The following is a 13,460-nucleotide window of genomic DNA, read 5'->3' on the forward strand; positions in this document are numbered from 1 at the left end:
TCCGGTGTTTCCACTAATATACTATGTACATTTTACTGAGTGTAGAACTTAATTCATACACCAACTACTTTATAAGAGTTAAATCTCCAAAAACAATAAGGAAAATGTCTTTATCTATGGTATAACAGAAATAACACTAGGCTCAAAAATTGGAGGTTACTCAAAATTATAGCCAAAAGCTCTTTGCCTACAGAAATCATCCACAAAATTAAATGGTCTCTGGATTATTTTCATATTCTAAAGTTTTGAGTGGTAACAAAAGCTTACCTGATAAGCTGCTACTCTGAGAAGTTTGGGTGTGAATGAAAATGCCATGTAAGTTGATATTCAGTTTACTTATAAGGTGGTGAAAATCACTAGTACTCATTTCAAAGATATTTTCTTCCTGTAATATGTGCAGGACCCCCCAGAAAGCTCATGTACAGTCAGTATTACAGAAATTTAGCTCAGTAATTATAGTCGACTAAGCTCTAGTCACTCAAGAACTTTTAAGTAAGTTTGCTTTCATGTTATACCTTTATTTTTTAGAATATCACCTTTATTTATGACAGGTAAAACATGTAACACAAGAGATAAGATTGCTCCCAAGCTAAAACAAGGTTTTTTCTTGAAAAACAAATATCCAAAAGCCAGCAACTATATGCTAAAACCAAATAAAATACCAGACTACCTGTACATCAAAAATATATGAATTGCCTGAGCCTTACCCTTTTAAACATAACCTAATTCAAGAACTAAATCTACTCTAATGTTTCTTCTTCTCCGAATTTCTATAGTACACATACTATACTTTATAACACACTTCTTTGTATTATCTATACTGTTTTCATACAGACAGGCATTAATTATATCTCAAACTAGACAGTAAGTTCCTTTGAGGAAAAAGACTATGGTACCTAGCACTACATGTTGAAAGCAGGCACCCAGTAAAGACTAGCTGGAATCTATTTCTTGGCAAACATTTCTCGATGATCCGGTTAGAGGAAGAAGGACAATGTGTGCTGCTGGTAGAATATGGGATCTAGGAGAGTTTAAGATACAAATTACACACACGGAGTCAACATGTAATAGGTTACTGCCTAGAGCCAAGAGGGCTAATACAGTCACGATTTGCTACTACTAAAAGCCAAACTACAGTAAATTCTCAACAGCACAATACTTAAATGAAAAAAAAAATCAAACCAACCACAAGAAAACTTCATTGCAACCAAAGACTAAGTAGTTAATTGTGAATACTACTCTATTTCACATCATAACAACTTGTAGATAATGTATAATCCCAAAACAGCATGCTGAATATATGGTCGTTCAATCAAAAGCAAGTCTGATATTGTGTTCTTGCTCCACACGACGATGATCCTCAAAAACCCGTGTTACCTCTTCTACCTTCTTCTGCAGCATGCCTACAGGAGGAGAAGTCATGCATCATTAATCCGAGGTCAAAATGTCCAAGGAACAGAATAGCTTACATCCTCACTTCAAAATGACTTATAAAACATCAGTTTTATTTAATAGCTTTAACTATTAGAATATACAGGAAAAAATAATCTGCTTAGAAACTATGAAAACAGTGGACAAGACTGTTCTTGATTTGCTCTAATTTTCTGGTAAATAACTGTCTACTTGACATTTATGTTTTGTTGCAGAGAAGTGAAAACTGCTGTTTACTCATTACAGCTTAAAAGTGCTATACAAGGTAGTCATTAAATTGAGGGTATAGATTCTGGTAGAGGTCTTTGCAGTCTATAAGCAAATTAGTACACATAGTATATTCACATTTCTGTTCCTTTCTAATGGTTTATTTAATTTGGTGGTCCTCAATTTGCTCGGGGGCAGAGCAACACAAAATACCATTAATTTTACCATATAAAACAGCAATATTCTATAGTAAAAATAAGCTGTCAAAGTAAGCATGATAATCTAGATTTTTCTATTAATGTGCAGTTGGTCATTTATTTTAGTGTTTATTAATGCTTACTAGTCAAAAAGCAATAGCTGGTGCAAAAGATTTAAAAACAAAAAAAAAACTTCACAAGAGAAACATGAAAAATTTGAAACAACATACTTTAGTTTTCTTCAGCCAATTGGAAAAGCCCCAATGTTATTCAGTTTTAAAGTATAAGAATACATCGTTCTGTCTTATGACATACAGACATTTTGCAAGATTACACCTTAAGAACAAGTATTTTAAATGATGGTTGTATACTGAAAGGCTAGAAAAACAGTGTACATTGAGCCTGGAAAAATACATCTCCTTTTTGTTCTAATAACTGCAGGGTGCAATTTTTTTAACCACGAAATAACATTTTTCAGTGTGACAGAGGCACAATGAGCACTATAACAAACCATTAACTTGAGGCCAGAATTGTCAACATAAGCAGAATCTACTTAATTTGCTGATTGATAATGTATTAAGGAATACATTTATAAAAAATTTTAAAAATCAAGGAAATGTTGAGTAACACAAGCCAGTATTATTAAGAGAGCTTTCTATAAATATTTTGTCATGTCTTCAAATTAAATTCTCAGGACTATTTCTATATTAACATACTTTACATTTTTTAGGAGTTTCATTATTTGAGGGCAAAAACTGCTCCTACAATTTAACTGCCCAGAGTTCAGTTCTGAAGATATGTATTAGGGACTGGTTCCTGTAGGCCTATGAAATTATATACCATACTAGAAGATAAATGCCAGAAATAGTCAATGTTTGAGAGAAATACACCATATACATTTTGAGATTAAAATGAACTGAACTGACCAATATGACAATGAAATTAAGAAAACAATTCCATTCACAATAGCATCAAAAAGAATTAAAATGCTTAGAAATAAACCCACCAAATGGAGTATAAGGCCTACACACCAAAACATACAAAACATTGCTAAGAGAAATTAAGATCTAAAGAAATGAAGAGGAATCCCATGTTCATGGATTGAAAGACTCCACAGTGGTAAGATGCAGTCCCTCACAGGCTGATCTACAAATTCACTGTAACCCCTATGAAAATTCCAGCAAGTTATTTTTATAGAAATAGAAAAGCTTTAAAATTTACATGGAACGGACCCAGAATAGCAAAGCCATCTTGAAAAAAGAATAATAAGTTGCAAGAATTACACTACACAATTTTAAAATTTACTACAAAGCCACATTAATCAAGATGGTGTAATACTAGCACAGGATAGTCATAGAGATCAATGGAACAGAAAGTCCAGAAATAAAACCTTATATTTATGGTCAATTCATTTTTGATGAAGGTGATAAGGCAATTCAGTGGGGGAAAACATAGTCTTTTGCAACAAATAGTACAGAGACAACTGGATACCTACATGAAAATGAAGTTGAATCCTTACCTCTTAACTATGCACAAGAAACAACTCAAGGTGCATTATGGACCTAACTTTAAAGGAAAACTGTATTTGGAAAATAAAACACAAATGTCAATCAATTGATGAGCAGATAAGCAAAATGTGGATGTCCACACACTAGAATGATACACAGCAACAAATGGAATGAAGTACTGATACATATTACAACATAGATGAACTCTGAAACCATTTCACCAGACAGCAAAGGCCACATATAATATGACTCCATTTATATAAACTCTCCAGAAAGTACAAATCTCTAAAGACAGAAAAAGTAGACTATTGGCAGGAACAGGGATCAACTGCCAACAAGCAAGAGGGAATTTTTTAGGGTAAAAGAAATGTTTTCAAATGGATTGTCTAATCTTTGCCCAACTCTGAGCTTTAAACAGCCATTGCTTAAGATGATAGATTAGTGTGTTTAAAATATTTCCTAAAAATCACTTGCACCCCCCCAGAAGATTCTGGTAAAATTGCTTCTAGCCAGTCCTATTCTGTGTATGGGACAGATGTTTTCTTCATCTAAACCTACTTGCAAATATTTTAGGTAAAGTTTAAAAGACATTTCTATAAAGTTATGAAAATAAGTGAGTTGATCATTAAACCCTAACAGTGCTCTACTATAATTATTTTTATTTTAAGTTACACATATAAAAATTAATAGATAATACTAAATTCATGGTCAAAGGAAACAATGTACTTTCATAAACGTTGCTATAGTACAATTCTCATTTTCCTTTTAGAAAAACAATTGGGGCAGTTGGAGGAAAAAATATCCTGAAAAAATGGTCAAAAGATACAAATAAGCAGCTTAAAAAAAGGAAATACAGATTGTTTATAAGTATTTAAAAATACTCATCTTCACTGGTAACCAGAAGAATGCAACTGAACAATGGAAATATTTTCACCTATAAATTGTAGAAAGGAATGATGACTGTAGTGCTAGAATGCTAAAAGGATTTGGAATTAGCAGAATTAGGTAATTCAAAGTAGTGCTGCAAGTGGGACTGTAAGCAGTTAAGAGGCAGATCTCTCCATTCTGCCACATCTGGGTGATTCTCTCTACCCAAGCCTAGCAGAGGACTTTTTGTTTAGAGAGGGTAAACCAGGTGGGCTGTGGCTCAGAGTCACCAAGGAGAGCTGAGGACAAGGTATCTGTACCAAAAATATAAGTGAAAGTTTGCAAGGGATGAAGTAAATGTCTACAACCTGAGCACTAAGCTCCAATCCCTTCTTTAACAGCCCCAAGAACACTGGCATACCACTAGCTTTATTAGTCTCTAGTCAAAAGCTGAAAGATTCTTCTTTGGAGAAATGACCAACTGAAGAGAAAAATCCTAAAAATTCTAAAAGTAATGGCTGGAGATCCTCCAATAAAAAGGTCTTGCCAAATTATCCTATAGTAAATTAGCAAGATCCATCTACAGTCTCATTCTTGAATATAAATAGAAAACCAAGAATCGCCAGAGTGCTGAGGAATATCTTTAATATAAGACAGACCAGGGACACCTTGGTGGCTCAGTAGGTTAAGTGTCTGACTCTTGGTTTCAGTTCAGGTCATGATCTCAGGGTTGTGGGACTGAGCCCCATGTTGGGCTCTGTGTTCAGCACGTAGCCTGCTTGGAATTCTCTCTCTGTCTCTCCCTCCCTCCTCTCTCCTCTCTCCTCTCTCTCTCTCTCTCTCTCTCTCTCTCTCACAAATAAATAAATAAATAAATAGAAAGACCAAAAGACTAAAACAAAACAAAGATAAAGAAAGCTGGAAGACAGAATCCAGGAAAACTAAAATATTTGTTTAAGATTTTTTTATTTGAGACAAAGTGAAAGCATGGACAGGGGGAGGGGGAGAGAGTGAGGGAGAAGCTGACCCCCCACTGAGCAGGGTCTGACATGGGGCTCAATTCCAGGACTCTGAGACTATGACCCAAGCCAAAGGCAGACACTTCAGCAACTGAGCCATGCAGGTGCCCCAGGAAGAATAAAACATTTTTAAAAATCAATAATATCGTCAGAGAGAAGACACTGAATCCATGAAATAAGAACTGGATGCTATTTAAAACACACACACACACACACACACACACCCCATAAAACAGTACTACAAGCTCTTGCGAACTAAAAAGTATAACAGGAAGGAAAGATTAGTAGAAAGACCAGAATAAAAAGCTGAGTACTTATCTGAGAAAATTTAACAAAAATACAGCAGAAACCTAATTCCAGAAAATTCTCCCAAACTGACAGAAATCACTTTGATTGGAAAAGCTCACTGAATACCATCTCAGTGGATGAATTAAACCTACGTGGAGGCACATCTGAAATTTCAGTATTGTGGGGAAGATCCTGAAAACTTCCATAGGAAAAAAAAAAAACCATGAAAACAAAGGGGGCACATTAAAGGTTTAGGAGTCAGAATGGACCTCAAATCTAGAAGACAATCAACAACATTTTCAAATGTTTAAGAGAAAATTATTTCCAAGCTAGACTTTTTTAAAAAAGATTTTATTTATTTATTTATTTGACAGAGGTCACAAGTAGGCAGAGAGAAAGGCAGAGAGAGAGATGGGGGAGCAGGCTCACCACTGAGCAGAGAGCCCAATGCGGGGCTCGATCCCAGGACTCTGGGATCATGACCTAAGCTGAAGGCAGAGGCTTTAACCCACTGAGCCACTCAGGCGCCCTCCAAGCTAGACTTTGATAGCCAATACTATCGATTGTGAGGGTAGAATAAAGACCCTTCCCTAAAGAAAACAAAAAAAGTAACTTTTTTTTTAAGATTTTATTTATTTATTTGATAGAGATCACAAGTAGGCAAAGAGGCAGGCAGAGAGAGAGAAGGAAGCAGGCTCACCGCTGAGCAGAGAGCACAGTGCGGGGCTCGATCCCAGGACCCTGGGATCATGACCTGAGCCGTAGGCAGAGGCTTTAACCCACTGAGCCACCCAGGCGCCCCAAAAAAAGTAATTTGAAAAGACATAGGCACCCTTATGTTTATTGTAGCATTATTTACAATAGCCAAGATGTGGAAACAACCTAATATCCATCGATAGATGAACAGATTTTTAAAAATGTGGTGTATATATACTCTGGAATATTACTCAGCCCTAAAAAACTCCTGAAATCTTGCCATCTCCAACAACATAGATAGTCCTAGGGTATTATGCTAGGTGAAATCAGTCAGAGAAGGTAAATATCATATGATTTCATTCATATGTGGAATTTAAGAAACAAAACAAACAAATAAAAAGAAGAGACAAACAAAAAACAAGACTCAACTACAGAGAACAAACAGGTGGTTGTCAGAAGGAAGGTAGATTGGGGGGTCGAGGTGAAATAGATAAAGGGGATTAAGAGTATACTTACCTCTTTTTTAAAGATTTTATTTATTTGAGAGAGAGTATGAGCAGGGGGAAGAGCAGAGGGAGAAGGAGAAGCAGGCCCCCTGCTGAGCAGAGAACCCAGTGCAGGTCTCAATCCCAGGACCCCAGGATCATGACCTGAGCTGAAGGCAGTTGCTTAAACAAGTGAGCTACCCAGGCACCCCAGGCATCACTTCTCTTGACTGAGCACTCAGAAATGTGTGAAATTGGGAGGGTATGTGCTACAGTGAGAAAAAAAAAATGTATAGAATTATGGAACCATTGTATTGTACACCTGGAACTATTAATAACACAGTATGTTAATTATACTTGAAATAAAAAAGACCTCAGATACGCAATATCTCAAAATACTTACTTCCCATGCATTCTGTCAGGAAGCTGATGAAATACATGTTATACTAAAACAAGGGAATAAACCATAAAAAGGGAAATATAAGAGCCATGAAAGAAAGAAAGAAAGAGATGGAATACAAGATTGCTGTAGAGGGAAGAACCTAGCTGAGTAGTAAACCAAGAGAGCAACAATACCAGATAATAAATTAGGGATTCGGGATTAGAGGGATTAAAGGGTCTGGGAGAAAGGAATCCAAGAAGGTGAAATTGATGGATGGAAAAGCACGTATCAGAGAATGAACTACTTACTGGTAAGTATATAGAAAATTTAGCAAATATGAAATAAACTTCAGAGGAAAACAAAAACTTGTAAAAGAAGTAAGATAGTGGTGCCTGGGTGGGTCAGTTGGTTAAGTGCCTGACTCTTGATTTCAGTTTGGGTCATGATCTCAGGGTCCTGGGATGGAGCCCCACATTGGGCTCCATGCTCAGTGGGGAGTCTGCTAGAGATTCTCTCTCTGCCCCTCCCCCTGCTCGCGCGCGCTCGCTCTCGCTCTCTCTCTCTCTCTCTCTCTCGCAAATAAATAAGTAAATAAATCTTTTAAAAAAAAGAAAGAAGACAATATAATATGCTATATGGCCAGGCTGTGAATAAAATTTATGCAATCTTAACTCAAAACAATAAATATTGTACTATGTGTAATTTATGATATGGTTATATTGGTAATATGACAGAAAAGTATGCTTACATGCATATATTTATATGCTTCTATAAATGTAATATGTACATATACTGGGGGGGCAGTATGGTGGTATATTAGTATTGCACACACATACACATATACACAAAATGAGGGTGGTATAAAAGAGTTAAATCCTTACTTCCCATTTAGGGAAGCCAATATAGAAGGCCTAAAATGGAAAAACTAAAAAGTAAAGTATACATGGTATTTAGAGATCTAGAAATTTTTTTTTAAAAAAGCAGCTGAAATAATTGAAAGTGATCATTTCTAGGGTGGTGGGAAACAGGGTGTGGACAGAGAAGCTGATATTTTTCATAAACCTTATTTAAAAACTTTATCCTTGGGGCGCCTGGGTGGCTCAGTGGGTTAAAGCCTCTGCCTTCAGCTCAGGTCGTGATCCCAGGGTCCTGGGATCGAGCCCCACATCGGGCTCTCTGCTCGGCAGGGAGCCTGCTTCCCCCTCTCTCTGCCTGCCTCTCTGCCTACTTGTGATCTCTGTGATCAAATAAATAAATAAAATCTTTAAAAAAACCTTTATCCTCTACTTTCAAGGTGGTAGATGAAAAAGACCTGAAATAAGGCAGTGATAGTAATCTACTAAAAAGAAGATTCAGGAGCTATTAAGAAGTATAATCATCATCACTTACTGAAGAAATAGAAATAGCCTACCATAAGTCCCTGAGCAAATAATAGCAACTGTTAGCTGAGAAAAAGAAAAGTTGAAGGAGTTGGAGTTACTGATCTGGGAGGCCCAGGAGAGAGTGAAGATAATGAGTTTAGCTTTACACAAGTTTAATTTGAGGTGCCTTTGGGGTATCTATGTGCAGATGTTTGTTAACATAGAGCCTTATAATGCAAAGTAAAAGAACCATTAGTAAAACTGATGGTTAGAGATGACAACTGAGGTTTAAGAACTGCTGATATTCAGAAGAGCCTTAAAAGAGAACACTATTAGAGATAAGGAGAGGTCTCAAATCAATAATCTAAGTTCCTACCTTAAGAAAATAGAATATGAGCAAAATGAACCTGAAGCAAGCAAAAGGAAGGAAATAATAAAGACTGGTTATTAATGAAACTGAAAACAGGAACAGTATAGAGAAAAATCAATGAAACAAAAGCTGATTCTTTGGAGGAAAAAAATTAATAAAAATTGATTAACCTCTACCAAGACAGAAAAAAATAAAAATAGAGAAAACACAAATCACCAATATAAGGAATGAAACAGGGCAGATCACACAAATCCTGTGGTCATTAAAAGTATCAAAAGGAAATCCCAAGAACAACTTTATGCTTATAAATTCAACAACTAAGAATTGTACCAACTCTTAGAAAACCATAAATTATGCAAATTCAACCAAGATAATCTTAGGAGAGAAGGAAACAAGCCATAACTGACTCTTAACGACAGGGAACAAACTGAAGATTGATGGAGGGAGGTGGGTGAGGGGTGGGCTAGATGGGTGGTGGGTATTAAAGAGGCCACTTGTGATGATCACTGGTGTTGTATGTAAGTGATGAATCACTGAATTCTACTCCAGAAAGTAATATTGTATTATATGATAACTAACAAAACTTAAATTTAAAAAATGTATCAATGCAATCCACCATATCAACAAGTTAAAGAAGAAAAAAACACATGATTATATCAATTGATGCAGAAAAAGCATTCGACAAAATCCACTATCCATTCATGATAAAAATTCTCAGCAAGTCAGGAAGAGCATGAAATTACCTAAACTTGATAAAGAGCATCTACACAAAGTCTACAGCTAACTGTAGTTAAAGTGAAAGACTGAAGGCTTTCCATGGAAACTTAGGAACATGACAAAGATGTCTGCTCTCATAACTCTTATTCAACATAGTACAGGAAGTTCTAGCCAGTGCAAAGTGAGGAAAAGAGATAAATGGCATACAGATTGGAAAGGAAGAAATAAAACTTCCCCTATCTGCAGATGATATAACTACTTATGTAGAAAATCTCAAGGAATAAACAAAACAAAACAAAAATTCCTAGATATAAGAAGTAAGTTCAGCAAGCATACATACAAGAAAGGCTAAAATTAACAAGACAGGGAACAACAATGTTGGAGAGGATATGTGGAGAAAGGGGAACCTTTTTACACTGTTGGTGGGAATGCAAGTTGGTACAGCCACTCTGGAAAACAGTATGGAGGTTCCTCAAGAAGTTAAGAATAGAGCTACCCTATGACCCAGCAATTGCACTACTTTGGGGTAATCACCCCCAAAGATACAGATGTAGTGAAAAGAATGGGCACCTGCACACCAATGTTCATAGCAGCAATGTCAACAATAGCCAAACTGTGGAAAGAACAGAGATGTCCTTCAACAGATGAATGGCTAGGGGCGCCTGGGTGGCTCAGTGGGTTAAAGACTCTGCCTTCGGCTCAGGTCATGATCCCAGGGTCCTGGGATGGAGCCCCACATTGGGCTCTCTGCTCAGCAGGGAGCCTGCTTCCCATCCACCCCTCTGCCTGCCTCTCTGCCTACTTGTGATCTCTATCAAATAGATAAATAAATAAAATCTAAAAAAATAAAAAAAGATTTGGTTAGTATATATTACTCAGCCATCATAAAGGATGAATACCTATCATTTACATCGACATGGATAGATCTGGAGGGTATTAAGTTAAGTAAAATAAGTCAATCAGAGAAAGACAATTATCATATGGTTTCACTCATATGTGGAATATAAGAAATAACACAGAGGATCATAGGGGAAGGAAGGGAAAACTGAATGGGAAGAAATCAGAGAGGGAGACAAACCATGAGAGACTCTTGACTCCAGGAAACAAACTGAGGGTTGTAGAAAGGGAGGTGGGTAGGGGAAGGCGTAACTGGGTGATGAATATTAAGGAGGGCACATGATGTGATGAGCACTGGGTATTACACACAACTAATGAATCACTGAACACTACATCAAAAACTAATGATGTACTATATGTTGGCTATTGTATTTAAATAAAAATAAATAAAAACAAATTGCATTTTTATGTGCTAGCAATGAACATATGGAAACCAAAATTTAAAACAAAATATAATTTGTAATTACTACAAATAAAATAAAATAGTTAAGTATAAATCTAATAAAACCAAAACATATATAATGTGGATGCTGGGCATTACAAAATGCTGGTGAATAAATAAATGGTGGGCTATGCCACATTCATGGATGGAAAGATTCAACATAGTAAAAATGTCAATTCTCCCCCAAACTGATCTACAGGTTTAATATAATTTCTATCAAATACCAGCAAATTTTTATGAGAGGGCAAAGGAATTAAAATGGCCAAAATAATCTTGATGGAAAAAAAATAATGTGAGAGGAATCCCTCTACCATATATTAAGGCTTACTATACAGGTACAATAGTGAACACAGTGTGATATTAGTGGAGGGAAACACATATAGATCTATGGGATAGAGAGCCCAGAAGATCCATATGCCAAACTAATATATGACAAAGATGCAAAAGCAATTCAATTGAGGAAGGACAGTCTTTTCAACAACTGGAGTTGAAACAACTGGCTACCCATAGGCAAAAAAAAAAACAAAAAACAAAAAACAAAAAAACAAAAAAAAAAACAGAAAGAAAGAAAGAAAGAAAAAAAAAGAATCTCGATCTAATCCTCACATCTTAAAGAAAAACTAACTCAAAAATGGATCACTGCCTTAAATATAAAATGTGAAACAATATAACTTGCAAAAAAAAAGGAGAAAAATCTTTGGGATATAGTACTAGGCCAAAAGTTCGTAGATTTGACACCAAAAGCATAATCCATAAAAAAATGGAGAAACTCAAAATTAAAAAACTTTTGTCCAATGAACAGCTCTGTTAAGAGGAATAGACAAGGGGCACCTGGGTGGCTCAGTGGGTTAAAGCCTCTGCCTTCAGCTCAGGTTATGATGCCAGGGTCCTGGGATAGAGCACATCAGGCTCTCTGCTCAGTGGGGAGCCTGCTTCCCTTCCTCTCTCTCTGCCTGCCTCTCTGCCTACTTGTGATCTCTGTCTGTCAAATAAATAAGCAAAATCTAAAGAGGAATAGACAAATGACAGACTAGGAGAAAATATCTTCAAACTACAGAGCCAACAAAGGACTAGCATATACCCTAGAATATATAATAAAGTCTCAAAACATTAAAACAAACGAACAAGGGGCATCTGGGTGACTCAGTAGGTTAAGTGTCTGCCTTCGGCTTAGTAGTAGTGAGTAGCCAAAAACTAGAAACATCCCACATGTCCTACAACTGGTAAATGTGTAAAATAACCTGTGGTGCATACGTGCTATGGAGTAATTAGTCAGCAACTAAAAGGATCGAACCATTGATACATGTAATTTAGATGGATTTCAGGGGAATTACACTGAGAAAAAAAAAAGCCAACCCCATGTGGTTATATGCTGTATGATTCCATTTATATAGTATCTTAAAATGATAAAATTTTAGAAATGGGTGAATAGATTGGTGGTTTCTAGCAATTAGGAACTGGGTTAGAGATGTGGGAGGAAGATGGGTGTGGCAATAAGAGGGAAATAGGAGGAATTCTTATGGTAATGGAACTCTTCTGTATTTCAACTATGGTAATGCATACAAAAACCTACACATGATAAAACTGCATATAAGGAAACACACAAACGCAATACAAATAAAACCAGGAAAATCTGAACAAGACAGATTATGCCAATGTCCATGTCCTGGTTGTGTTACTGTACTACAATTTTATAAGACATTAGCACTGGGGAAAACTAGGTAATGAATAAATAGACCTCTGTATTATTTCTTCAGCACCTCTTTATGATTTCTTACTAGTACATGTGAATGTACAATTAACTCAAATTGTAAAATGTGTAAAAATTTCAAGGATGAAGACTAACACACACAAATAAGGTTTGGATTCCCTACCTCTTTTCCCAGAAGTGCCTGTTCAATAGGCACATGATATGACCCCCAGTTTACATGATGTGATAGTTTTAACAAATCTGTTCTCGCTATTTAATATGGCTGGCCATCTTTTTAGCTTTATGATCTAGGTTTCCTCATTGTTGCATGCCTCTTAAGCTAAAGCCATATATTAAGGTTTTGTATTCAGTTAGGATGCTGTTTAAAAGTAACCTTGAAATCTCAGGAGCTGAATATAATTAAGGATTATTTTTCATTCAGAAGGGGAAGAACGAGATAGGAAGGGGGCAAGGAAAGAAGAGAGAGAGAGAAGACACTGTCCTCCTATTTGTCTTAGCTACTTTTCTTTTTTTTTCTTATTTATTTATTTATTTATTTATTTAAGATTTTATTTATTAACTTGACAGAGAGAGAGAGCGAGAAATCCCAAGTAGGCAGAGGCAGGCAGAGAGGAGGGGGAAGTAGGCTCCCCACCGAGCAGAGAGCCAGACGTAGGGCTCGATCCCAGGACCCCGGGATCACGACCTGAGCTGAAGGTGGAGGCTTTAACCCACGGAGCCACCCAGGTGCCCCATGTCTTAGCTACTTTTAAGAAGATTCCCAGCTTATTAAAATTGAAGTAACACTCAGAATAAATATACTTGAATTCTCAGTACTATGGTCTGATGGGAAGAAGAGTGCTTCTAGAGAACAGACAAAGCTCTCATCTCTGCTATGGGAAT

General features: G+C 36.4%; 1 protein-coding gene across 1 annotated transcript in view; it reads right to left on the reverse strand.

The window, feature by feature from the left end:
- Positions 1–500: 500 nt before the first annotated feature.
- NUP62CL (nucleoporin 62 C-terminal like) overlaps positions 501–13,460 on the reverse strand; it is a gene marked incomplete at its 5' end in the record, with an annotated part of 49,550 nt that continues 36,590 nt past the window's right edge. Inside the window, one exon of the mRNA XM_080795562.1 lies at positions 501–1,403. Coding sequence (XP_080651688.1) covers positions 1,309–1,403 — 95 coding nt within the window. The 3' untranslated portion in view covers positions 501–1,308. The remainder of the gene's footprint in view (positions 1,404–13,460) is intronic.

This window comes from Martes martes (genome assembly GCF_963455335.1).
Source record: "Martes martes genome assembly, chromosome: X".
Lineage (NCBI taxonomy): Eukaryota > Metazoa > Chordata > Mammalia > Carnivora > Mustelidae > Martes > Martes martes.